Source organism: Oncorhynchus tshawytscha, linkage group LG11 (genome assembly GCF_018296145.1).
Source record: "Oncorhynchus tshawytscha isolate Ot180627B linkage group LG11, Otsh_v2.0, whole genome shotgun sequence".
NCBI classification, from domain to species: domain Eukaryota; kingdom Metazoa; phylum Chordata; class Actinopteri; order Salmoniformes; family Salmonidae; genus Oncorhynchus; species Oncorhynchus tshawytscha.
The window spans coordinates 46,374,779-46,401,742 of NC_056439.1; the positions used below are offsets into that span (position 1 = coordinate 46,374,779).

Here is a 26,964-nt window from a genome sequence, read left to right on the forward strand (position 1 = left end):
AAGAAAGAGAAGAATATACAACTTATTTTGAGTTAGGGTTCATCCCAAATTTTATTCACAATAACATAGCCCGAATGTTGTTCTCCTCTGTCATGGTTAACTGCAGATTTCACATTTGTTTGGATTTCGGTTTTTTTTAATCTTCATTTTATTTGACATTAAAAATATAAAAGAAGATGAATTGATAGTGGTATAGACAAAGTCCAGCTAGGCATATACAACAGAGTTTCTTATTTCTTATGATAATAATATGATTAGCTAATAATAACAAATTCAAAACTGTTATTCACAAAGAAAGGAGTTTGCACTTTCAAGAACTCATGTGAAGCATTCAACTGTTTGGATAACTTATCTAGGCTTCTTGAATCTATTGCTAATGAAAATGACTGTTGTATCCCTATCCTCCAAGCCTACATCTTTTGGGTGAAGAAATGTGAAAACCATCACTTTTTATAAGGCTTATAATTATAGGATTTTCAAGCTTATCTTCTCTGTCTGCCTGCCTGCCGCTTGACAAGTCTTAAAATCATGTGATGCCAAAAGAGGTGGAAAAATTATTCCTGACGCCAGAATGTCTGCAACGTCATGAGAGGAACACATTGGCGTGAAACCCGTAACGGTAACGTGTGGCTTCAATTTGATAAAGGAAGAAGATCCAGAGAGTATGTCAGTGAGCAAAACAGCCATATTTAGGTCTATTAACCAAGTTGAATGTTTCTTGTTGGATAGTTTATGTATTCAGTGCTCACCAAAATGATGTTTTCTTGATTGTAGCCTAATATCTGAAATAGGATTGACTAGCGTCATTGCTTGAATTTCTGCCCCCACCCCTACCTCGCCCCGGTAGGTGACGTTTGAACAGCCAATCATAAACCCCGAGCTTCTCAGAACAACCAGGAAGTCTCTACGCTGGCTAATCAGAGCACGAGGGTGTATTTATTTGTGAGAATGGGCGGCGACTGACTAACACGGGTGTATAAAGCCATCCTCACACCCACACCGAAGTACTGTAGCTGGTTGTTGCCTTAGCGTCTCACTTTATTTCACATTGAATTAACTAATTGTAGGCTACTTTAAAAACATGAAAGCCATCAGTCCTATGAGATCTGTCAGAAGCTGCTACGAAGCTGTCCGCTGCATTTCGGATCAGAGTCTCTCGATCACCCGGAATAAGCCATCTATGGAGGAATCCGTGGGCGCGCTGTGCGATATGAATGACTGCTACTCCAAACTGAAGGAGCTGGTACCGAGCATCCCACAGAACAAGTCCGTCAGTCAAGTGGAAATTCTGCAACACGTTATCGACTACATATTCGACCTGCAAATCGCGTTGGAAGACGAGTCTTCAGCGACAACCACGCCTGATTTGGTGCTGTCACTAAAGGTGAGGATGGTTACTCGCTCCCGCCCCGGTTATGTAGGAGTTATTGCATTGTCTCATAGTTTCCGTTGTATCAAATTGACGCGCATGTAAAGGAAAACGTAGGTTTTATTTTTGCCGTGTAAACATATGAACAATGTGATGTTGGAAAGCATTTATATTTGCTGTTACATGATGCACGATCAAAAATATAACCAAATATCAGTGCGGGCCTCGACTGTTATTTCGTTGCAATACATGTAACCATAAGTACATCTACTGCACGTGTCCTTGTTTATGTCTTGCTGTCAGTGAGGCTAATAATTTCGCTGTTAGCCGCTATAATATTTATCCCCCCCCATGAAGAATGCAGACCTTGCACGCAATTTCTCCCAAGAAGATGGACGGTTGTGCCGTTAAAGAGGAGGAATAGGCCTATAACGTCCATAAATGGTATGTAGCCAATCTATAGTCATCTATGCTTGTGTTATTACTATTGCATTACATGTATCCAATATAATTCCCGACTTGCTGTGACGTGGCTGGCAATGGCAATGAACTGCTTCAATGAAACTGTGTCAACAAACTGCATACCTCTAAAAAAAAATATATGATGTAGCCTTACTTTCTAAGATGATTCATAGCAATAAATAGCAATGAAGGGGACATTGATATGCAGGGAAATAGTCTAGTCCCCTTTCCTCTCTTATCTCCCACTCACCATGGTTGCCAATTAGCCAAGCCAGTGTATGTGTGGTGGATTCATTGCTATCAGCCTGGGGTTGGTGAATGTGTGGTGGATTCATTGCTATCAGCCTGGGGTTGGTGAAAGCTCCACACTAGGCGCCAGTCTGCTCCACCTCTAAGGCAGAGGGAGGGAGTGTGAGAGAGAGCACTGTCCCGACTTAACTTTTTCTTCCCTTTCTCTCTGTGTGCAGGTGCAGAGAAACACATCTCCACTTCACTCTGGACAAGAGGACAAGAGGGCCAGAAAGAAGGTCTGGGACATGTATTTAGAGTGGGAGAGAAGAGGACTCTTTAGTTCTCAGATCTGGACAAGAGGACAAGAGGGCCAGAAAGAAGGTCTGGGACAGGTATTTAGAGTGGGAGAGAAGAGGACTCTTTAGTTCTCAGATGGATGGATGGATGGATCACCCTCTTGTTTTCTGTCCTCTTGGCACCAGAAGTGACATAAACAACACACCAAAGCAGAAAAAGATTTGAATTGACTCTCTCTCTCTGTTTCTGTCTCTGTCCCTCTCCCTGTCTCTCTCTCTCTACTTGTTCCTCTCAGTTGTGATTTTGTATCCCTCTGAATGTATCGATACATCAATCTTAGTTGATTTATCTTTTTGTGTTACATTCCAAACCAAACCTTTTGGATTGACCTTCCAATATTTTGTTACAACCCCCCCAATCCTTCCTCCCTTCCCTCCTCTCCTAGCCAGTCCTAAAACTCTATCACTTAATTCTCTCTTCATATCCTCTGTTATCTTATAATTTGAAGGTTTTCAGAACTTGGTTACATTGTGTAAAGATCTAATTTGGTCACTGTGAACTCTGAAGGAGATGGGTTAAATGAGTTTGGTCTTGTGCGGGGGTCCTTGGATATAATCACAACTCTGTAATAGAGTTGATTGTAAAATGTTTGTAGGGATTGTTTATTTCTACGGACAATGTCAAATAATTGCTGAGTTTTATAAACTTTTTTTTCTTTTTTAAAATCAAAGTCTGGGTTGTATGTACGTTCTTATGTAATAAAATGATGAAATGTTGTGAACGTTCTGTGAAGTACTTTAGCTTCTCTTTCTTTGTTAGTTTAACGTTAGGGATATGCATCCCAAATGGCAACCTATTCCCTTTATAGTGCACTACATGTGGCCATAGTAGTGCTCGATATAGGGGAATAGGGTGACGGTCGGGATGCATTAATATTTATATAGCTAAGTTATGGTGGCTGATTGGCTTGAAGATCTCTTATGATTGAATTACATGCCTTGATATGACAGGATGTACCTGTATTCAATAGAAGGTTGAGGTCTTGTGGTTGGAAATCAAATGACGGGTGTTTCCTGTATCTCTCTTCAGTTTTTTCCATGAGCTGTAACATAAGCAGCAATCTCTATGTGGTGATAATGATGCTTTTCAGAGGAGTTGACACGTAGTTACAAATTACACTACTTGTATGATATAATATACTCTTATTATATCTAATCAGTCCAACTTAATACATCACAACAGGTTAGACTGCCTGTAGCTGTGTTTGTAGCCTAATCATCTTCACCCATCCCGCCACAGTCAATAGCTTTGTCACAATGAATCTCGATGTCAGATCTTAAATGCTTGGCATTTCTGGAGACTAATATGTCCCATGTTTGTTTTTCATTTTTATTTGTGATATAGGTAAATTATTACTTCTAGGTAGTCAATCTAGCAATCTATCTATACAGTATGGTACAGAAACATGACATAGATCCAGTCCAGACACCATGCACTCTGATGCACCGAACTTGTTCCCCCAAAAAATGGACAATGCTGCCACCTAGTGGTTTTCAATTCAAGGGGCTTTATTGTCATGGGAACACATGTTAACATTGCCAAAGCAAGTGAAGTAGATAATAAACAAAACATTTTCACAGGAAACATTACACTCACAGAAGTTGCAAAAAGCCAAACATATTATGTATATATACACTGTTGTAACAATGTGCAAATATTTAAAGTTTAAAAAAAGGGAAAATAAAGAAACATAAGGGTTGTATTTACAATGGTGTTTGTTCTTCACTGGTTGCCATTTTCTTGTGGCAATAGGTCACACATATTACTGCTGTGATGTCACACTGTGGAATTTCACCCAGTAGATATGGGAGTTTATCAAATCAAAATTTGTTTTCGAATTCTTTGTGGATCTGTGTAATCTGAGGGAAATTTGTCTCTAATATGGTCATACATTGGGCAGGAGGTTAGGAAGTGCAGCTCAGTTTCCACCTCATTTTGTGGGCAGTGTGCACATAGCCTGTCTTCTGTTGAGACAGTGGCGGCAGGCAGCCAAGTTGTTAGAGCATTGGGCCAGGAACTGAAAGGTTGCTAGATTGAATCCCTTAGCTGACAAGGTAAAGATCTGTCGTTCTGCCCCTGAACAAGGCAGTTAACCGTCATTGGCCGTCATTGTAAATAAGAATTTGTTCTTAACTGACTTGCCAAATAGCATTCTAGTTTGCACAGTTTTTTATTAATTCTTTCCAATGTGTCCAGTAATTATCTAATGATCTTTTTGTTTTCTCATGAGTTGGTTGGGTCTAATTGTGTTGTTGTCCTGTGGCCCTGTGGGGTTTGTGTTTGTGTTTGTGAACAGAGCCCCAGGACCAGCTTGCTAAGGAGACTCTTCTCCAGGTTCATCTCTCTGTAGATGATGGCTTTGTTCTGGAAGGTTTGGGAATCGCTTCCTATTAGGTGGTTGTAGAATTTAACGTTTTTTTTTTCTGGATTTTGACAGTTAGCGGGTGTTGACCTAATTCTGTTCGGATACTATAGAACCTGAGAGAAGACCTGTCAAAATAAGTTCCAGGCAGCAAATTAACTCCTTCTTGACCGTTGAACCTCTTTATACCTAGAGGTAGGGAAGTAACCAACCCACCATTGTTTGGCAGTTATCTCATTATAAAACAAAATAATGGAATATACATAATATCATAAAAAATATATTTCTACTATTTACATTTTGTGGCAAAAGTGTACAATTGAACTGATGAACTGATGAAAAAAATAAAAAATAAAATGGACCACTGATCTGAAAGCACTGGGCCCCTCTTAAAGTAGTTGACTTCAGTTGTGAATAGGTACTGACACCTAGTGGTTGACGTCACATTACTGCACTTTCAAAGACCATGCACAATGCATGTTATTGCAAGACTATTTCAGTAGAGTACATTGATTTAAGTACATTTCAAATTGGTGATTTAGTTTATAATAATCAGGGAACAAGGGATGGATATGTCTTGCTATATCTAGCAGGAACCACCCAAAGGTTTGTGCAGAAGTCCCAAATTCAATTCCTAGAGAGCAGTATTTCTGGGAGTTCTCGCTCCCACCTTGTACTTATTGATCACTTCAGGGTCATTGATTAGTTAGGAGCTCCCCTCACCTGGTTGTCTTGGTCTTTATTGGACACAAATTTAAAGGAAATAACAAAAATCAGCAGACACACGGCCCTCCAGTAATTGGAGTTTGTAACCACTGGGTTAGCTGTTACAGTAGTATCCACTGGGTTAGAGGTTACAGTAGTATCCACTGGGTTAGCTGTTACAGTAGTATCCACTGGGTTAGAGGTTACAGTAGTATCCACTGGGTTAGAGGTTACAGTATTATCCACTGGGTTAGAGGTTACAGTAGTATCCACTGGGTTAAAGGTTACAGTAGTATCCACTGGGTTAGCGGTTACAGTAGTATCAGAGAGAACCACTGGGTGGCAGCTTTGTCACATTTTTCAGTGAACTTGTTCAGTGCATCAGAGTGCATCGTGTCTGGACTGACATACAAGACTTCCAACTCAGAATAGAGTCCATACCATGTTGAGGTGGACTGACCACGATTCCAGCTGCCTCAGGTATCTAGCTTGCCTAAAAAGAATCCCATCCGGTTATCTCTGCAGGCCAGAGACAGGTACATTCTGCAGCATGAGGACAGGTAACTTCTTCAGCAGGAGGACAGGTAACTTCTTCAGCAGGAGGCCAGGTACATTCTGCAGTAGGAGGCCAGGTGCATTCTGCAGCAGGAGGCCAAGTCATTCTGCAGCAGGAGGACAGGTACCTTCTTCAGCCGGAGGACAGATACCTTCTTCAGCAGGAGGACAGGTACATTCTACAGCAGGAGGCCAAGTACATTCTGCAGCAGGAGAGCAGGTACCTTCATGAAGCAGGAGGACAGGTACATTCTGCAGCAGGAGGCCAGGTACCTTCATGAAGCAGGAGGACAGGTACCTTATTCAGCAGGTGGACCGGTACATTCTGCAGCAGGAGACCAGGTACCTTCTTCAGCAGGAGGCCATGTACATTCTGCAGCAGGAGGCCAGGTACCTTCATGCAGCAGGAGGCCAGGTAAAAAAGATGGCCTTGAAAGAGAGGATGCACTGGATGGTCTCGTCCCTCAGTTTATCACCAATGATGTGTTTTCACACCTGTTCCAGGATAGTTGGTCATTTGCCTTGATGGAAAACAACCTGACATCCCTCAACAAAGTAATGGTCAAGCATGTTAGTGTGTTAGTCTGTGAAGAGGCAAAGGACTATATGCCATCTAGAGTGTTTTATTGTCACTTGAGGAGACTAGAAGACCAGGAGAGGCGCCACTAGTTTGTCCAGGAGGTGGGTCAGGCTGTGTAGAGAGAGGAAACAGGCCTTACTCAGTCCTGGCCTGTGGAGGAGACAGGCCTTACTCAGTCCTGGCCAGGCAGGTCACCAGTCTCTGAAGGGGGATTTAAACAGGAAGACTGCAAGGTCCAGGCCCAAAGTCCAGGCCCAAAGTCCAGGCTCTATTTTTTTTTATTTAACCTTTATTTAACCAGGTAAGCTAGTTGAGAACAAGTTCTCATTTACAACTGTGACCTGGCCAAGATAAAGCAAAGCAGTGCGCCAAAAACAATAACACAGAGTTACACATAAACAAACGTACAGTCAATAACACATTTTTTTTTTAAATATATAGTGTATGCAAACGGTGTGAGGAGGTAAGGCCATAAATAGGCCATAGTAGCGAAGTAATTAACATTTAGCAAATTAACATTTGGAATGATAGATGTGCAGATAATGATGTGCAAGTAGAAATACTGGTTTGCAAAAGAGAGAGAAAAAGTAAATAACAACAATATGGGGATGAGGTAGGTAGATTGGATGGGCTATTTACAGATGGGCTGTGTACAGCAGCAGCGATCGGTAAACTGCTCAGATAGCTGATGTTTAAAGTTAGTGAGGGAAATCTAGGTCTCCAACTTCAGTGATTTATGCAGTCCTGGAGTGAGGGCAGTGATTGAAGTCAGAGCATCTTCATATCTCGTATGCCCTGCCTGGAATGATTCTGTAAGCACACTTCTGGTATGCACTAGAGTTGGTCATCTGTAACTCCTCAGTTTTGAAAAAAAGACAATAAAATAGATGTCTGTCAAGTTTCCTTTTAATAGAGTAAGTTGTTCCTTTTCTTCAGGATATTGTTGAACTAAAGCTGAAGTCTGGGATTTGTGGATCTTCTTCTTTGTTGTTCTTCTTCGTGTAATTACACTTAAAATATTTTGTCCTCAAGACAGACCTGGTAATTAGAAATGATAGATGATTTTGTCATTACCCTAGCCATGACCCAACTCTCTGAGAGTGTCTCAGGGGAAGTAGGGATATGCAAAAAAATTAACAAATTTAAGGATCCACAAAATGATATATTGACATTCATTGTATTGTTGTTATACTAGCATGAAGAGGTCTGAGGACCAGGAGCACCACAGTACACGCAGTAGAGGGTAACTAGATTTGGGTAACAAAGTCACCCTTCCTCTATATTTACGAAAGCGGCACTAATAGTCATATTCAATCTTTTTCAGGAATTGAGTGTAAAACAAATTGCTTCTAAAATTTTAAATGTATTTATGTACTATTGAAATAGACAGTAAATTAATTGGAATGATTTTATTGCCAAGTGAATGATCTATTTTCACTGAGAGAAATTCAGTGGAAGAGAATGTATTGCATCAGTCAGTGTGATACCTGGGGAGGGTTAATGTTGGTTCAGTATCTGAACTTTAACCCTAATACTTATCTAGATTTGACATGATCTCGTGAAATCCTGGGTTGTGTTCTCCTCAAAACTACACAGCTGATGTTTCGATTGTCTGAACTGATAAAAGGTATTTGATTTCTGGTAATTCAACTGCTATTTCTTTCAAGTGAATCAATTAAGCCTTATAACAAACTGCACCATTGCAGTAGACCTAGAAGTACAAGCCTACTCGACGTGATTACAGCGTTGTTTTAAAGTAGGCTAAACAAACAGAAGGCAGTTGTCAATAACATTTTCAAGTATTTATTCAGGTGACTCCCATTGAGATAAGACTCTTTTTCAAAGGGAACCCTGGCTAAGAGGAAACAGCCATCGATCATACAAAACACAACAACAACACAATACCACACCATCACAATACAACAACAACACCAATATAACACAACACCATCACAATACAAGACCAATATAACACAATACAACACAACAAAATACAAAAACAACAACACAAGACCAATATAACACAACAACAAAACACAACATAACAAAATACAATTCAACAACACAACAAAAAACAACACAACAAAATATAACACAATTGTAATGGTTTTCTGTAGGTGAAAGAGAGTCAGACCAAAATGCGGCGTGGCTATTGCGATCCATGTTTAATGAAACAAAGTAAAATACACGAATCAAAATACAAAAACCAATAAACGTAACACGAAAACCGAAACAGCCTAATACTGGTGCAAAGTACACAGGAACAGGAACAAGGACAATCACCCACAAAAACCCAACACCAAACAGGCTACCTAAATATGGTTCCCAATCAGAGACAATGACAAACACCTGCCTCTGATTGAGAACCATATCAGGCCAAACATAGAACTAGACAAACTAGACATGTAACATAGAATGCCCAACCAGATCACACCCTGACCAACCAAAACATAGAAACATACAAAGCAAACTATGGTCAGGGTGTGACAACAATACAACAACAACAAAATACAACACAACAAAATACAACACAACAATTCAACACAATACAACACAACAAAATACAACACAACAACAACACAATACATCACAACAATTCAACACAACACAACATCACAATACAACAACAACACAAGACCAATATAACAACACGATACAACAACAACACAACAAAATACAACAACACACCACAATACAGCAACAATACAACACAACAACACACCACAATACAGCAACAATACAACACAACAACAAAATACAACAACAACACAACTCAACAACAACAGCAAGAACAGAACAACAACATAATACAACAACAACACATCAAAATACAACACCACACCACACAACAAAATACAATACAACACAACAAAATTACAATACAACAACAACACAACAAAATACAACACAACAAAATACAAAACAACATAACAAAATACAATTCAACAACAGCAACAACAACAGAACAACAACAACAACAACAACACAACAAATTACAACACAACAATTCAACACAATACAACAATTCAACACATCACAACAATTCAACACAACACAATACAACATCAACAACAATACAACGCAACACCAACATCAACAACAACACAACAAAATACAACACAACAATACAACACAACAGCAATACAACACAACAACAACAACAATACAACACAACATCAACAACACAATCAAAGTTGAAACCTTATGATTTGTTCAAGTGTTATCTTTTCTAGAAACTATATTTCAGTTTTATGAAGCCTGGCTTCAGTTTTTAAAAATATAAAACAGTTACTTTTATCTGTACAGGTATAAACATGACAGAAGCAAATATTTATATATTTCAGGTTTTCAGGTATGCAACATGACAGAGATGGGCGAGGGATCTTGCAGTAGCTGTAAGACGTAAGGCACAGTGTTAAACAGTCTATGGCCTGTCATGGTAGTAGAAGCGGCCTACATGTAAGCTACCGTTCCACTTCCATTTAGAAGGAAATTCTTGCATTTTGGCGAGATGCCCAATCCCAAATGAACTCCATGCCCCAACCCCCTTGTGTACTATTGAATATGGTGGAAATTCAATCTAGCAAGCTGATAACATCCCACTGGGCACAGACTTCAGTTCAACGTCTTGTTTTGATTTTACATTTGGTTGAGTTGTCATGGTTTCGACGTGAAATCAACAGAACATTTCACCATGTCATTGGATTTCGGTTAAAAGTTGGGTGAAAAAGTATGAAATTCCCTTTACGTCGATTACTTTTCGCAAATCCAATCTGTTTTCAATGTTATCACAGTGCATTTTTTGGGTTGTAATGACGTGGACACGACATTGATTCACCAGTCTTTGCCCAGTGGGATATTGCTAATACCTGTCCAATTCAGATCCATGTTCATAGGCCATAGTGAAATGTTCCAAAGTTTCTGTGCAATGTAACCCAATGACTGTATGATGTGACCTCAGAGGAAGTCCTTTTCTGTGTTCCTTAGACCTGGCGATGCACTTCCTGTTTCAACTGAGATCTGCTGGTTTCCTCTCAGTTACAGGAAGTGTCTCAGGTGGACAATATGGTTCTGGAGTTGGAAGCACTTTGACAATGATCTGCTTAGAGATAAAACATTAAATATTACAACAACATTTTAATTCCTTTTTTGCAGTTATAATGTATTTATAAATGAATGAAAGAGAAAGTACCTTTTATAGTGAATGTTATTTAGGAGTTGCCAGTTTTCAACCTTCGTCTCTCCCGAGCCCGTACGGGAGTTGTAGCGATGAGACAAGATAGTAGCTACTAAACAATTGGATACCACGAAAATTGGGGTGTAAAAAATTATTTAAAACTTTTTTTAAATTAAAAAAAAAAAAAGACAGGTCCCAAAACAGGAACAGCGTCAGCACGCGGGTAAACAACGACAAATGACAATTAATGCTGAAGCAGGGAACAGAGCGGGGAACCAGACAGATATAGGGGAGGTAAAGACAGACGTGATTGAGTCCAGGTGAGTCCAATGATCTCTGATGCGTGTGACGTGGGGGAAGGCAGTTTTGCGTAATGATGGTGGTGCAATGATGGGGAGCTTGGCGCAATGATGGGGAGCTTGGCGCTCTCGAGTGCTGGGGGGAAGAGCGTGATCAGGCGTGACAAGAGCAGCAGTAAAATAACAATAGTGAGGCTATATACAGGGGGGGTACCGGTACAGAGTCAATGTGGAGGCTATATACAGGGGGTACCGGTACAGAGTCAATGTGTGGGGGCACCGGTTAGTCGTGGTAATTGAGGTAATATGTTATTAAAGTGACTATGCATAGATGAGGATATGAGGACCCATGCCAAATCTTTTCAGTCTCCTGAGGGGGAATACGTTTTGTTGTGCCATCTTCACGACTGTCTTGGTGTGCTTGGACCATGTTAGTTTGTTGGTGATGTGAACATCAAGGAACTTGAAGCTCTCAACTTGCTCCACTACAGCCCCGTCAATGAGAATGGGGGCGTGCTCAGTCCTCCTTTTCCTGTAGTCCACAATCATTTCCTTTGTCTTGATCACGTTGAGGGAGAGGTTGTTGTCCTGGCACCACACGGCCAGGTCTCCGACCTCCTCCCTATAGGCTGTGTCGTTGTTGTCGGTGATCAGGCCTACCACTGTTGTGTCATCGGCAAACTTTTTCAGGCTAGGGGCCTTTTTTCTCAATTTCCGCCTGACTGACATGCCGATAGTAAACTGCCTGTTGCTCAGGCCCTGAAGCCAGGATATGCATATCATTGGTACCATTGGAAATAAAACACTTTGAATTTGTAGAAATGTTAAAATCATGTATGAGACTAAAACACAATAAATATGGTAGGAGAAAATCCAAAGAAAAACCAAACAGATTTTTTTTATTTGAGAGCCCATGCTCTTACAATGGAAAGTATAGGTAAATAATAAAATCTAGCTCCCAATATGCAATACCTATGGCTTCCACAGGGTGTCAGCACTCTATGTTCAAGGTTTCAGGCTTGTTTCTTCCAAAACGAGTAAGAATAATGAGTTTTAGTACTAAGACCCACTATTGGAAATTCGTGTATGTGAGCGCGATGAAGACAAGACGCACCTGCTAATATCGATTTCCTATTGAACATACTTCTTTCTGTATGAAATATTATAGTTTGATTACATTTTAGGGTATCTGAGGAGTCAATAGAAACATATTTTGACTTGTTTTAACAAAGTTAGCGGTAGATTTTTGGATTGCTTTTTCTGCATGTTGAACAAGTGGATTACTCAAATCAATGGTGCCATCTAACAGACCTTTTGGGATATAAAGTAGGATTTTATCTAACAAAATGACACTACATGTTATAGCTGGGACCCTTTGGATGACAAATCAGAGGAAATTGGTTTAAATTAAGTTAATATTTAATCGCTATTTGTGAATTTATGAAACCTGTGCCAGTGGAAAAATATTTTGATGTGGGGCGCCGTCCTCAAACAATCACATGGCATGATTTCACTGTAATGGCTACTGTAAATCGGACAGTGCAGTTTGATTAACAAGAATTTACGCATTCAACTGATATAAGACACTTGTATGTACATAAATGTTTAATATCCATAATTTTGATGATTATTTACTTTAATTGCGTGCCCTCCAGTTTCACCGGAAGAATTAATGATGGTGTTGGAGTCGTGCCTGGCCGTGCAGTCATGAATGAACAGGGAGTACAGGAGGGGCCTGAGCACGCACCCATGAGGGGCCCCGTGTTGAGGATCAGCATGGCGGATGTGTTGTTACCTACACTTACCACCTGGGGGCAGCCCATCAGGAAGTCCAGAATCCAGTTGCAGAGGGAGGTGTTTAGTCCCAGGATCCTTAGCTTAGTGATGAGCTTTGAAGGGCACCATGGTGTTGAACGCTGAGCTGTAGTCAATGAACAGCATTCTCACGTAGGTGTTTCTTCTGTCCTGGTGGGAAAGGGCAGTGTAGAGTGCAATAGAGATTGCAATATCTGTGGATCTGTTAGGGCGGTATGCAAATTGGAGTGGGTCTATGGTTTCTGGGATAATGTATGAAGGGAAGAGCGAGGGAGAGAGAGGGAGGTAACCAGCACTGTACACATCTGATACTAATGGTGAAACAGTTTCTATGGGAACATGGGCATAGTGCTTTCCCAAGCTGCCAAACAGCTCATTCATACAAACTTTCACCCTCCCATTATTACATTGGCGGAGACTCCACCCCTCACAGTGAGACGACTCCAATTTCTCGCTACCCTCAAGGTTGAAAGTGATTCAAACTGGACCTGACATTGTGAATGTAATTGTAGGAGTTTTTCATTGTCATGCATGGATTATATCAATAGGTCATGAAGAGATTAACAGTTTGACATGTGTTGCTGTGTTGTATGTGGAATGGAATTCCCTTTTAGAGTGACTGGGGGCGAATCCGTCTGTTGAGCTGGCTGCTTATCCTCTCCTGTCTTCAAACTGAAATGTACGAATGTGATAATTAGATTACAGAATGTGATAATTAGATGACAGAATGTGATAATTAGATGACAGAATGTGATAATTAGATTACAGAATGTGATAATTAGATGACAGAATGTGATAATTAGATGACAGAATGTGATAATTAGATTACAGAATGTGATAATTAGATGACAGAATGTGATAATTAGATTACAGAATGTGATAATTAGATGACAGAATGTGATAATTAGATGACAGAATGTGATGATTAGATGACAGAATGTGATAATTAGATGACAGAATGTGATAATTAGATGACATAATGTGATAATTAGATGACAGAATGTGATGATTAGATGACAGAATGTGATAATTAGATGACAGAATGTGATGATTAGATGACAGAATGTGATAATTAGATGACAGAATGTGTGTGTGATGTTCCGGCAGAGACACATAGGGCCTATTACATTTAGTCACAGAATAATGGAGTCAGATTGATAAATACATTTAATTATTCAACATAATTCTAACTAACTACACTATTTCAGATGTTAACATATTGAACAATGCTCAGTACAGTGTATCTGCAGATAACACATCACTAAGGACTTCCTTCCACCAAACCTCCACAGCACAAAACCACCTTGTTTCTGATAAACCACAAGCTCTTCTATAGAAAATGCTTTGAGTGGGAAGGGGAGTTTAGTAAGCCACGGTCTATGTCCTACTTTGACTGAGAGAGCACCTATTTACTTCCTGAAAGGCATACTACTTGTAGTTTACCACCACACGGTCTCATCGTTTAGACATAGACAGGAAGTCAAACTTAATCCATCAATATTTTGAAATGAAAACTCTGTTTCTGCTACACATCTGTTGGCTGGAAATCATCACAGGTATCTAAAGTCTTCATAAGTTTGACATGTAATGAATTCTAGAGTTACAGGAGGTATACCTCTTGGACTTGGAGGTAGCTACTGGGAATCCTAGGTCTAATTATGTATCCTTCTGTAACACAAACCATAGATTGGCATAGATGAGATACTTTGAACATGTGTGATCTGAACACAAACCATGGATGAGATACTGTACTTTAAAACATGTTGAAAGTTTGATTTAAATGTGAACCTGTTCCTTTCTCTTTAGGAATCAGAGGGGAACCTTCAGTGGACCAGTATGGGTTGAAGGGGGATTCAATATGTCTGGCTGTTGCAGAACCTGAGATTCTCAAGGGACTTAAATGGAAGACAGGCAGTGATATAATAGTTGATGATAAAGAGATTTCTCCTAAATACAAGGAAAAGGTGGATTATAACTCTGTGAACCATTCTCTGTGTATAAAGAATCTGTTGAACACAGACAGTGGAATGTACATAATAAGTGCAATTAACCAGAGAGACTGGACATATTCAACTACCACATACAGACTAAAGGTGCTGGGTGAGTTTTGTGCTGGTAGTTTCCTTTTTGTTTCTTTAATACAACTGTAGTCTCTAGACCACTCATGAATGTAGGTATCTCTTTCCCAACTCCATTGGTTCTTATAGATCATGTTCCCAAACCAGTCGTGGATGTCACATCTCTCTTCAACACAAATGTGGGACTCTGTGACGTCACAGTGAACTGTTCAGTTAAAGATGGCTGGATGTTGTCTGTCTGTGGCTGGGGACAGTGTACACTGTCACAACAGTTAATGTCTCTGTCTGAGGTCAACATCATCATCTCCAATGGGAACGGGACTATCCAATGCTCCAGCAGCAACTACGTCAGCACACAGACCATCTATCAACCCATGGTGGACTGTAAGTACCATTCTAGCGTTCATTTAAGGATCTACCCGTGAGGTTAGAAGCTGAACCTCATGTTGATAATGTACAGTCATTCTGTAATACCTCTGTCATTGTTTAATACTAAATGATGCGATATCATACATTGTTAAAATATATCCACAGGATGTCAAAGTTATATGCTTAGTATTTTTATTTATTTAGAGCCAGGTCATAAACACCCAATGTTTTGACTAGGTCTTTTTTTGATTAATAACTTAATTACTAATTTCAACAACAACAACAAATCCTAGTCAAAACATTGGGTGTTGATAAACTAAATAAATGAAAATTCTAAGCATATAACTCTGATATCCTTTGTGTGCTTTTCCCTGTGGATATATTTTTTGGAATTAGAACCACAAACATCTACTTGGAATTATTTATTGTAATCTTGGCTGCAAGGACTTTTGTTTGAACGATATGATACATGTGTATCACATCCGGCCGTGATTGGGAGTCCCATAGGGTGACGCACTATTGGCCCAGCATCGTCCGGGTTTGTCCGGGGTATGCCGTCATTGTAAATAAGAATTTGTTCTTAACCTCTATGGTGTCGGTGTGTCCCCGCTGGACACTTGAGCTAACGTGATTAGCATGACGTTGTGAGTAACAAGAGAACATTTCCCAGGACATAGACATGTCTTATATGGGCAGAAAGGTTCAATTATTGTTAATTTAACTGCGCTGTTCATTTACAGTAGCTACATACCAGGCTATTGTTTGAAGAGAAGGCACAACAACAAAACACTTGTATCATGGCAACTGGTTTGATACATTCACCTCGGGAGGCAAATAATGTACTTACATTCAGTAATCTTGCTCTGATTTGTCATCCTGAGGGTGCCAGAGATAAAAATGTACCATAGTTTTGTTTGATACATTTTTATAATCAAATGTAGGAACTGGGTTCTACAGTTTGAACCTCTACAGTTTGAACCCGCCCATCTAGATGTGTGAAGGTTATTGTCTGTAGGGAAACTAATTATCCTTCATTTATGACATTCCTGGGAGTGTGTAAACATATATTTTTTATTACCATATATTTTTTGAATGTTTTCCATAGTTACGTACTTGAAAATGTAACAATTGACCAATTGGGCAGACTTGATTACAACACTTTGAACAGTAATGCAATGGTTCATTGCACATACACTGCTGCCATCTAGTGGCCAACATCAAAACTGCGACTAGACTCCTAAGTGATATAACGGCCTTTCTCTTGCATTTCAAAGAAGGAACAAAAAATAAAATATAAAACGCGTATTTTTTTAAATTGTATTATCTTTTACCAGATCTAATGTGTTATTTTCTCCTACATTAGTTTCACATTTCCACAAACTTCAAAGTGCTTCCTTTCAAATTGTATCAAGAATATGCATATCCCTGCTTCAGGTCCTGAGCGACAGGCAGTTCAATTTGGGGATGTCATTTTAGGCGAAAATTAAAAACTAACTTGACTAGTAAAATAAAGGTTACATTTTTTATTTTTTACTACATTTTTATTACATTTACCTGCCGTAGAGTAATGTTGATTATTTTAAACAATGATAATCACATTAGACCAAATATATTGGTGTAGTATTGTATTGGTGATGTCTTGTCTTTTTGACTCTGAGAAGGTCACCCAGATTGTGTGTCCCTTGGCAGTGGTGTAAAGTACTTAAGTAAAAATACTTTAAAGTACTACTTAAGTAGTTTTTTGGGGGTATCTGTACTATACTTTACTATATGTTTGATAATTTTTACTTTTACTTCACTACAGTCCTAAAAAAAACAACGTACTATACTTTACTATTTATATGTTTGATAATTTTTTACTTTTACTTCACTACAGTCCTAAAAAAAATGATGTACTATTTACTCCATACATTTTCATGACACCCAAAACTACTCGTTACATTTTGAACGCAGAGCAGGACAAGAAAATGGTCCATTCACACACTTATGAAGAGAACATCCCTGATCATCCTTACTGCCTGTGATCTGGTGGACTCACTAAACAGAGAACATCCCTGATCATCCTTACTGCCTGTGATCTGGTGGACTCACTAAACAGAGAACATCCCTGATCATCCTTACTGCCTGTGATCTGGTGGACTCACTAAACAGAGAACATCCCTGATCATCCTTACTGCCTGTGATCTGGTGGACTCACTAAACAGAGAACATCCCTGATCATCCTTACTGCCTGTGATCTGGTGGACTCACTAAACACACATGCTTCGTTTGTAAATTATGTCTGAGTGTTGGAGTGTACCCCTGGCTGGTTTGCTTAAAATGTTGAAAGTACTTTTACTTTTGATACTTAATAAGTATATTTTAGCAATTACATTTACTATGATACTTAAGTATATTTAAAAACAAACACTTTTAAACTTCAACACAAGTATTTTTCTGGGTGACTTTCACTTTTACTTTAGTAATTTTCTATTAAGGTATCTTTACTTTTATTAAATGTGTGACAATTGGGACTTTTTCCACCACTGATCTCAGGTATTGGTGAGAAGGACGCCAAAGCTTCAGCATTATCAGTCAGGACCATTGCGGCCAATATTGTTCGATCAGTGATTGTCTGTGTTGGATTGGCAGTCACCATAATGGCCATTACCAAGATCAAGGGATGGATATCCTCAAAAGAAGATGACTCAACTCAGGTACTTCCTGTGAAATGGCTTCTTTTCATTTTATTATTTTACTTTGTAAGCTTTGTTGAATTAAGATTTGATGTTATTGTAATGTCTCGTCTTTAGGAATTCATCATTCATTCATTGAAGTCGCTGACACCACAGTGAATGTTTCAGCAGAGGTGAGGCCAGAACCACTGGGCCCTTCTGAGGTACAAACACTTTACAGAAATGTGCAGAAACCAGGACAGCAACACTGAATGGACTTCACCCAATTCACCAGCATCTTATATGACAGACTGTAATACCATGGGACAATTATTGAACACATTTAATTTAGTACTATCTGCAGTGTATCTGCTTAAAGGGAGAGCCGTGTCGGGTCGACTTCCACAACAACTAAGAGCATTGAAGCATGAGGCTAAACTCTGCATGTTTTGATGTGAAGCACACCCTACACATGAACATATACTCTGTGAGTACAATGTTTTGCTCTGCGCTTATCTACAAATTCTGTGGTTCATTCTGCTGGTCGTGGCAACATCATATCGCTATGTCTCAGTTTAATGCAACTTGTGTTTTATTTGAATGTAGGCTCTGATAGCTCTGCTAGATAACATGTTTACCCAGCAGGGAAGTCATGTGTCCAGAGTGTATTATCTCTGATCTATCCAGGCTCTGTGGTTTAAACATTATCAGGCCCACCGATCATTCCACAGCAGTGCACGTGTGTGTGTAATGTAAGTATGTTGAGCTCTTTGATGAGGAGAAAACTTCCCGCTGTGTTGATTGACTTTTTTTAATTTTTTTACTTTTTCTACATTTTGTTACGTTACAGCCTTATTCTAAAATGGATTAAATTATTTTTTTCGTCAACAATCGACAAACAATACCTCATAATGACAAAGTGAGAACAGGTTTTTAGAAATGTATGCAAATGTATTAAAAACAGAAATACCTTATTTAAATAAGTATTCAGACCCTTTTCTATGAGACTCGAAATTGAGCTCAGGTGAATCCTGTTTCCATTGATCATCCTTGAGATGTTTCTACAACTTGATTGGCGTCCACATGTGGTAAATTCAATTGATTGGACATGATTTGGAAAGGCACACACCTGTCTATATAAGGTCCCACAGTTGACACTGCATGTCAGAGCAAAAACCAAGCCATGAGGTCAAAGGAATTGTCTGTAGAGCTCACAGACAGGATTGTGTCATGGCACAGATCTGGGGAAAGGTACCAAAACATGTCTGCAGCATTGATAGTCCCCAAGAACACAGTGGCCTCCATGATTCTTAAATGGAAGAAGTTTGGAACAACAAACACTCTTCCTAGAGATGGCCGCCCGGCCAAACTGAGCAATCGGGGGAGAAGTGCCTTGATCAGGGATGTGACCAAGAACCTGATGGTCACTTTACCAGAGCTCCAGAGATAATCTGTGGAGATGGGAGAACCTTCCAGAAGGACAAACATCTCTGCAGCACTCAACCAATCAGGCCTTTATGCAACGGTGGCCAGATGGAAGCCACTTCTCAGTAAATAGCACTTGACAGCCTGCTTGGAGTTAGCCAAAAGGTACCTAAAGGATTCTCAGACCATAAGAAACAAGATTATCTGGTCTGATGAAACCAAGATTGAACTCTTTGGCCTGAATGCCAAGCGTCATGTCAGCAAACCCAGGCTTTTACAAGAGCAGATATTAGTGAAACAGAAATCAGAAGTCAGAATTGGGGCTAGTAACATTAGACGGACGAGGGTGTACATTAGCTGTGCGTGGGTCGGCTGTTTGTTCACCCGCACCCACCCGCACCTCATGAATTTGGATTACTGGGATAAACGTGCGAACAAAAAGGAGGTATTTGGACATAAATGATGGACTTTATAGAACAAATCGAACACTGGGAGTGCATTCTGATGAAGATCATCAAAGGTAAGTGAATATTTATCATGTTATTTCTGACTTCTGTTGACTCCACAACATGGCGGATATCTGTATGGCTTGTTTTGTTATCTGAGCGCTGTACTCAGATTATTGCATTGTGTGCTTTTTCAGTAAAGCTTTTTCGAAATTTGACACAGCGGTTGCATGGAGAAGTTTATCTAAAGTTTCATGCATAACACTTGTATTTTCATCTGATGAAGATCATCAAAGGTTAGTGATTAATTTTCTCTCCATTTCTGCTTTTTGTGACTCCTCTTGTTGGCTGGAAAAAAATGGCTGTGTTTTCTGTGACTAGGTGCTGACCTAACATAATCGTTTGGTGTGCTTTCATCGTAAAGCCTTTTTGAAATCGGACACCGTGGCTGGATTTACAGAAAATCTATCTTTAAAATGGTGTAAAATACTTGTATGTTTGAGGAATTTTAATTATGGTATTTCTGTTGTTTTGAATTTGGCGCCCTGCACTTTCACTGGCTGTTGTCATATCGATCCCTTTAACGGGATTCAAGCCATAAGAAGTTTTAACCAGTTTTTCTTTGCAATTACATTGTTTACTACAATGAAGTAAAGCAGCTTATATTTTGGGGTGTGATGGGGTACGGCAGTTATACCTCATGAGGTATCAACCTGCACTTTTGCTTTTTTGTATCTTGGCCATCCTGATTTTTCTCCTTTTGATGACCTGTTGACCTGATGACCTGTTGATCTGATGTCCTGTTGACCTGATGACCTGTTGATCTGTTGAATGTGCAGCCTTGAAGGAACCTGTAAGAAGTGTGAATGATGTAAACACACCTTGCTGTTTCAATGTACCTGTTGACTAGGAATATGAAAAAAATGAATCAATATAAATCTTTAAAAGTCTGATTTAACCACTAGATCAATCAATCAATCAATCAATCAATCAATCAAATGTATTTATAAAGCCCTTCTTACATCAGCTGACATCACAAAGTGATGTACAGAAACCCAGTCTAAAACCCCAAACAGCATGCAATGCAGGTGTAGAAGCATGATGGCTAGGAAAAACTTCCTAGGAAAGCCAGAATCTAGGAAGAAACCTAGAGGAACCAGGCTATGAGGGGTGGCCAGTCCTCTTCTGGCTGTCCCGGGTGGAGATTATAACAGAACATGGCCAAGATATTCAAATGTTCATAGATGACCAGCAGGGTCAAATAATAATAACCACAGTGGTTGAAGAGGGTGCAACAGGTCAGCACCTCAGGACTAAATAACAACAACAGAATAACAACAAAAATCCAGAAAAATGCATATCAAAATTGTTATAAATTTATTTGCATTTTAATGAGGGAAATAAGTATTTGACCCCCTCCCAATCAGAAAGATTTCTGGCTCCCAGGTGTCTTTTATTCAGGTAATGAGCTGAGATTAGGAGCACACTCTTAAAGGGAGTGTATAAAAGACACCTGTCCACAGAAGCAGTAAAATTTTCACCACTCACTACCAAGTTCCAAACTGCCTCTGGAAGAAGCGTAAGCACAAGAACTGTTGGTTGGGACCTTCATGAAATAGGTTTCCATGGCCGAGCAGCCGCACCCAAGCCTAAAATCACCATGAGCAATGCCAACGGTCGGTGGTGTAAAGCTCACCTCCATTGGACTCTGGAAAAGCGTTCCCTGGAGTGAGGATTCACGCTTCACCATCTGGCAGTCTGACAGACTAATCTAGGTTTGGCGGTTGCAAAGTGAACGCTACCTGCCCCAATGCATAGTGCCAACTGTAAAGTTTGGTGGAGGATAAATAATGGTCTGGGGCTGTTTTGTATGGTTCAGGCTAGGCCCCTTAGTTCCAGTGAAGGGAAATCTTAACGCTACATCATACAATTACATTCTAGACAATTCTGTGCTTCCAACTTTATGGCAACAGTTCTGGGGAAGGCCCTTTCCTGTTTCAGCATGAAAATCCCCCCGTAAACAAAGCGATTTCCATACAGAAATGGTTTGTCGAGATAGGTGTGGAAGAACTTGACTGGCCTGCAGAGAACCCTGACCTCAATCCCATCAAACACCTGCGAGCCAGACCTAATCGACTGCGAGCCAGGCCTAATCGCTCAACAGTGCCTGACCTCACTAATGCTCTTGTGGCTGAATGGGAGCAAGTCCCTGCAGCAATGTTCCAACATCTAGTGGAAAGCCTTCCCAGAAGAGAGGAGACTGTTAAAGCAGCAAAGGGAGCACCAACTCCATGTTAATGCACATGATTTTGGAATGAGATGTTTGAACACCAGGTGTCCACATACTTTTGGTCATGTAGTGTAGCTACCAGTGTCTTCCAAACTCAGAGGAAGGACAAGGCAGAGTAAAAAGTAGCAGGTTATGGTTAGAGAGATTATAAATACTTGTGTGTCCCAGTTAAAAAGATGACTGATATATCTATTTGTTTTATTGAACCTTTATTTAACTTGGCAGGTCAGTTAGGAACAAATTCTTTAAAAAAAAGACGTATGACTGATGGCTTGACAGATAAAATGTGTTAAAGAATCCATCTACGGTGGCCTAATGAGGTCAAGTCTGCCCTCTTATATACACAACATCGATGGTTAGGTGGAACTAATACCATGTTACTGCTGACTGGTACACCTATCTGATCCTACAATCAATGTGGTGTAAACCTGAGCCAGGGGTTCATTTAGGATTGGACAAATCTGGAAAAACGTGGGCTTTGTGGTATAGTAATAACACATACTAGAACATATAAATATCTTGGTCTAAAACAACTTCCCAACATGTTGATGAATCTAGACACATGTTGATGAATGAAGCCATGAGGTTTACTCTGCTGGTATTATTGATGTCCACTAGGTGGTGCAATGTCCTGTGGTTTCTGTACAAGGTCAAGAACTGATGTAACTCAGTGACTCAATGAGATGATGCAGTTATTCTCTGTTATTTTGGTCTAATGTCTGGAGAAGCGCTTCCTGTTTCAACTTGGAGGTGTTCTGCTGGTGCTGGTTCTTCTCAGTGAAGTAGACTATCTCTGGAGAGTGATGTGATTCTGGACAGGAGAGTGGTGTGGTTCTGGACAGGAGAGTGCTGTGGTTCTGGACAGGAGAGTGCTGTGGTTCTGGACAGGAGAGTGCTGTGGTTCTGGACAGGAGAGTGCTGTGGTTCTGGACAGGAGAGGGCTGTGGTTCTTCTCTCCCTGGTGAGGTCTTCACTGAGTTGTAAACTCTTGGAACAATGACCTGTTTGGATATGAAACATTACAACATTTAAATGATTGTTATTTAAAACTATTGTCTAGTATAATGCATAGATGAATGAATGACAGAGCAGGTACCTCTTCTAGTGGACTTTGTTCTTTAGAGATTTTCAGTCTTCTGGTATGTTTGATGTATCCAACACCAAGTAACACAGCAACTAGGAGTAATATACCAGTACCAGTAACACGACCCACAATGGTGCCAACTGGTAACACTGAGGCTTTCACATTACCTCTACCTGAGTTCACACACACACACACACACACACACACACACACACACACACACACACACACACATTAAGAACAGTGTTCATACAATGATAGTTTCAGGCAGAATTATTCCAATCTTAACTAGAGAAGAATCACAATAATGATGTCAAAACTTTGACCTAACTTGAATTCACATGATATTATTAGTAGGTTAATAAACAGTGATAGAGGTACACAGTGAATGTGGAGGCTAAATGGTACTTACAGTCCTCCATGGGTTGAGAGATGGTCTGTGTGCTGACGCGGTTGCTGCTGGTGCATTGGATCCTTCCAGTCAATACGGAGATGGTCATGTTACCACCGGTTAGTGACGGAGACTGTTGTGACAGTGTACACTGACCGCTGTCACAGACAGACAACATCCAGCCATCTTTAACTGAACAGTTCACTGTGACATCACAGAGTCCCACACTTGTGTTGAAGAGAGATGTGACATCCATGACTGGTTTGAGAACATGATCTATATTAGAGACAGTTTTTAGAACCAAAGAAGAGACAGATAATTATTAGTCCTACATTCATTATTGAACCTGATCAGACACATTAAATGTACAGCAAATGACCAGAACTGAAGCCTTAGAAAACTCACCCTCCACTAACAGTCTATATGTAGTAGTTGATTGTTTCCAATGTTTCCTGTAGTTTACCATGTAAATTCCACTGTCCGTTTCCATTAGATTCTTAATACACAGAGAATGGTTATCATTGTTATAGTCCACCTTCTCCTTGTATTTAGGAGATATCTCTTTGTCTCCAAATATTACATCATTGCCCTTCCTCCATTGAAGTCCATTGATCATCTCAGGTTCTGCAACAGCCAGACATATTGAATCCCCCTTCAACCCATACTGGTCCACTGTTGGTTCTGCCCTGATTCCTAATGAGAGAGGGCCAAGATCACATTTAGCATTTCACTGACAGTCATTAATGTACATATTAAATCAGTAAATCATTTGCTGCCTATAAAAAAAACTTTTCCAATTACACATTTTATGTGCACAAAGTTAACATTCTACAGTTTACTTCCAATATCAAAAGAGATGTCTCCACACAATATAATGAATAGGTTACCTATGGTGATGCATAGCCATAAAATGAGAAGAAACCCCAGAATATTCATATTCCTTTTGAAAATGAGAGATAAAGTTGCCCTTCTTCTTTCACAGCGCAGTCGCTGAATAATGCTGCTTAATATAGATCGCTGCTACTTCAAACCACCTCTTCAGAATCAGACCTGAACAATACTTACTGTTGATTGGTTCTCGGCCAAAGTAGGTGGTTTCTGGAGAGGCAAGTAGCCTTGTGGGTTTACAGCGTTGGGCCGGTAAATGACATCAAATCCCCGGGCTGACAAGGTAAACATCTGTCGTTCTGCCCCTGAACAAGGCAGTCGTCGCTGTGTAAGTTAACGTTAGACCTTAATGTTAAGGCTAAATTGGGAACCGATCTCTCTTATCTGATTATGTTTACATCTGTGCTAGTAATACACGCATATGTATTGCAGTGTGGTACGTTACAGTATATTCATGTTTAGCTAATATGGGCAGTGTTTCCAACTTAGCGACTTTGTCGCAATATTTAGCGAGTATTCAGACCCCTCTAGTGACACTTTTTCAAAAAAAAGCGACTAGCGACTTTTTCTGGTGTTATTGGAGACTCTGACGTGAAAGCACGTATCGTTCTTACTCTTCTCAACGAGCAGCGGGTGCTGCCGTGGGCCCCACACCGTCCCAAAGCACTCACAGGCGGCCCAGTCCTCTCGCAGCAGTCAGAGGAGATGTTCACCCCTCCGCGTCCAGACGGAAAATGAAGCCGCCGGAACTGACTTCCGCCCTGGTTTACATTCATTGCGGGATGTAAATGTATAAAACTAAACTAAAAATATAACGTAAATAATCAAATAAAAAACTAACTCCGCCAGTGTCTGTTTTGGGTCACTTTTGCCGGTCCCAAGCCGGGATAAAGGAGGAGGGTTGGAATTGTGACATTATAAAACCCAGAATCGAAAGAAGAAAATTCATTTGTTGTAGTTCTAAACATATTTAGTGTGTTTTTTACTCACTTTTTGTCTCAATTCAAGGGGCTTTATTGACATGGGAAACACATGTTAACATTGCCAAAGCAAGTGAGGTAGATAATATACAAAAGTAAACATTAACATCAGTTAAGTCATTTGCTGCCTAAAATCAAACGTTTTCCAAATACCCATTTTATGTGCACAAAGTAATATTTCTAGAGTTCAAGTCCAAAATCAAAAGAGATTCCTCCACACAATAAATATAGATAATATAATGAATGTTACCTGTGTTGATACTTAGCAATAGAACGAGAAGAAACCCCAGAATACTCATGTTACTTTTGGAAATGAGAGATGTAATATGCAGTCTTCTGTCAGAGTGCTGTCGCCTAGTATTGCAGTGAGGAACCCGGCCTTTTTGGAACATTCGAGAACGGAGATCCAGCCGTATTTACACCTGTAACTGGGGCGGCAGTGTAGCCTAGTGGTTAGAGCTATTAACCGGAAGGTTGCGCGTTCAAATCCCTGAGCTGACAAGGTACTAATCTGTCGTTCTGCCCCTGAACAGCAGGTTAACCTACTGTTCCTAGGCCGTCATTGAAAATAAGAATTTGTTCTTAACTGACTTGCCTAGTTAAATAGAGGTAAAATTAAATAAAAAATGTTCACGTGCTTTTCGGAACCTGGAAACACGGCAATGTCCGACTTGCTAACTGGCATAATTACGTCCAGATTGCAAGTCAGGAAATTTCGGTTTCATAGTTCCCGCTGGGACATGAACGGGGCATCTTGTGGCGTTGCCAGACTGCTGGGTGGCAGTCTTCCCACGTAACATTAACTAGAGAGAGACTGGTTGTACTGCAGTTTAACTGAAAGACAACTCCACTAGACTCAACTGGGTAGGGCATGGCAACTAGCTCAACACCAACCATTTAAAATGGGCAAGTAAAATAATTCCATTCCCGATTAAAATGCAAATGCAGTTTGTCTGTTATTGCTCAAATATGGTGAGGGCTGGCAGACCATCCAAAATAGAAAAAGCAAGGAAATGTATAAAGAATGTGCTCACCCTGGGTGATCCAGGAGAAGACAAGGGAGCTTCAGTGGACCCTCCTGATGGGCGAGCAGGACATACAGGAGGAGGGGGTAGTTCTGTATGGAACGCCGTTTTGGCCTTAAAGCACGTGGTCAAAACGCGATCTTTTTAATGCTCCGTGTGTGAAGTGAACAGGTGCAGGTAGGGGCGAGGAGATGGACGGAAGCAAAACTGTTACAATAGCAGCACCCTCTATTTGCCACATACAGTCAAGCTTTCCTTGACTTTCATCCTCCACCCAATTAACTATTACTATTAACTATTACCTCCCTACACACCTGAAATCAGTTTTGTTCGTGTGGCAATTTTTTTTGCAGTTCTGTACCTTAAAAAAATGAATGAAATGAAAAGTTATAATGAAAAAATAAAATCTCTATATATAAAAC

At 40.0% G+C, this 26,964-nt stretch overlaps 2 protein-coding genes across 7 annotated transcripts; one reads left to right on the forward strand and one right to left on the reverse strand.

Annotated features, from left to right (window-relative positions):
* The first annotated feature begins 14,125 nt into the window (after positions 1 to 14,125).
* Positions 14,126 to 18,896, forward strand: LOC112262349 (CD48 antigen). The gene is made up of 5 exons (XM_024438017.2): positions 14,126 to 14,468; positions 14,719 to 15,012; positions 15,120 to 15,374; positions 17,895 to 18,055; positions 18,152 to 18,896. The coding sequence occupies exons 1-5, from the start codon at positions 14,420 to 14,422 to the stop codon at positions 18,191 to 18,193; spliced, it is 801 nt and encodes a 266-aa protein (XP_024293785.1). The 5' UTR covers positions 14,126 to 14,419; the 3' UTR covers positions 18,194 to 18,896.
* A 3,459-nt stretch (positions 18,897 to 22,355) lies between these two features.
* Positions 22,356 to 26,732, reverse strand: LOC112262074. Of its 6 annotated transcripts, XM_024437765.2 has the most exons (7): positions 26,552 to 26,732; positions 25,768 to 25,939; positions 24,230 to 24,342; positions 24,055 to 24,145; positions 23,671 to 23,925; positions 23,271 to 23,431; positions 22,356 to 23,175 (listed from the first exon to the last, which is right to left on the reverse strand). In XM_024437765.2, exons 2-7 carry the CDS (start codon positions 25,907 to 25,909, stop codon positions 22,867 to 22,869), a joined length of 1,071 nt encoding a protein of 356 aa, XP_024293533.1. In that variant the 5' UTR covers positions 25,910 to 25,939; positions 26,552 to 26,732; the 3' UTR covers positions 22,356 to 22,866. The 6 variants fall into 6 exon arrangements, with proteins under 6 accessions (XP_024293533.1, XP_024293531.1, XP_024293532.1 ...); XM_024437763.2 differs by having other exon boundaries at positions 24,055 to 24,342; positions 26,552 to 26,730; XM_024437764.2 differs by having other exon boundaries at positions 24,055 to 24,342; positions 25,768 to 25,945; positions 26,552 to 26,730.
* Between the last annotated feature and the right edge of the window lie 232 nt (positions 26,733 to 26,964).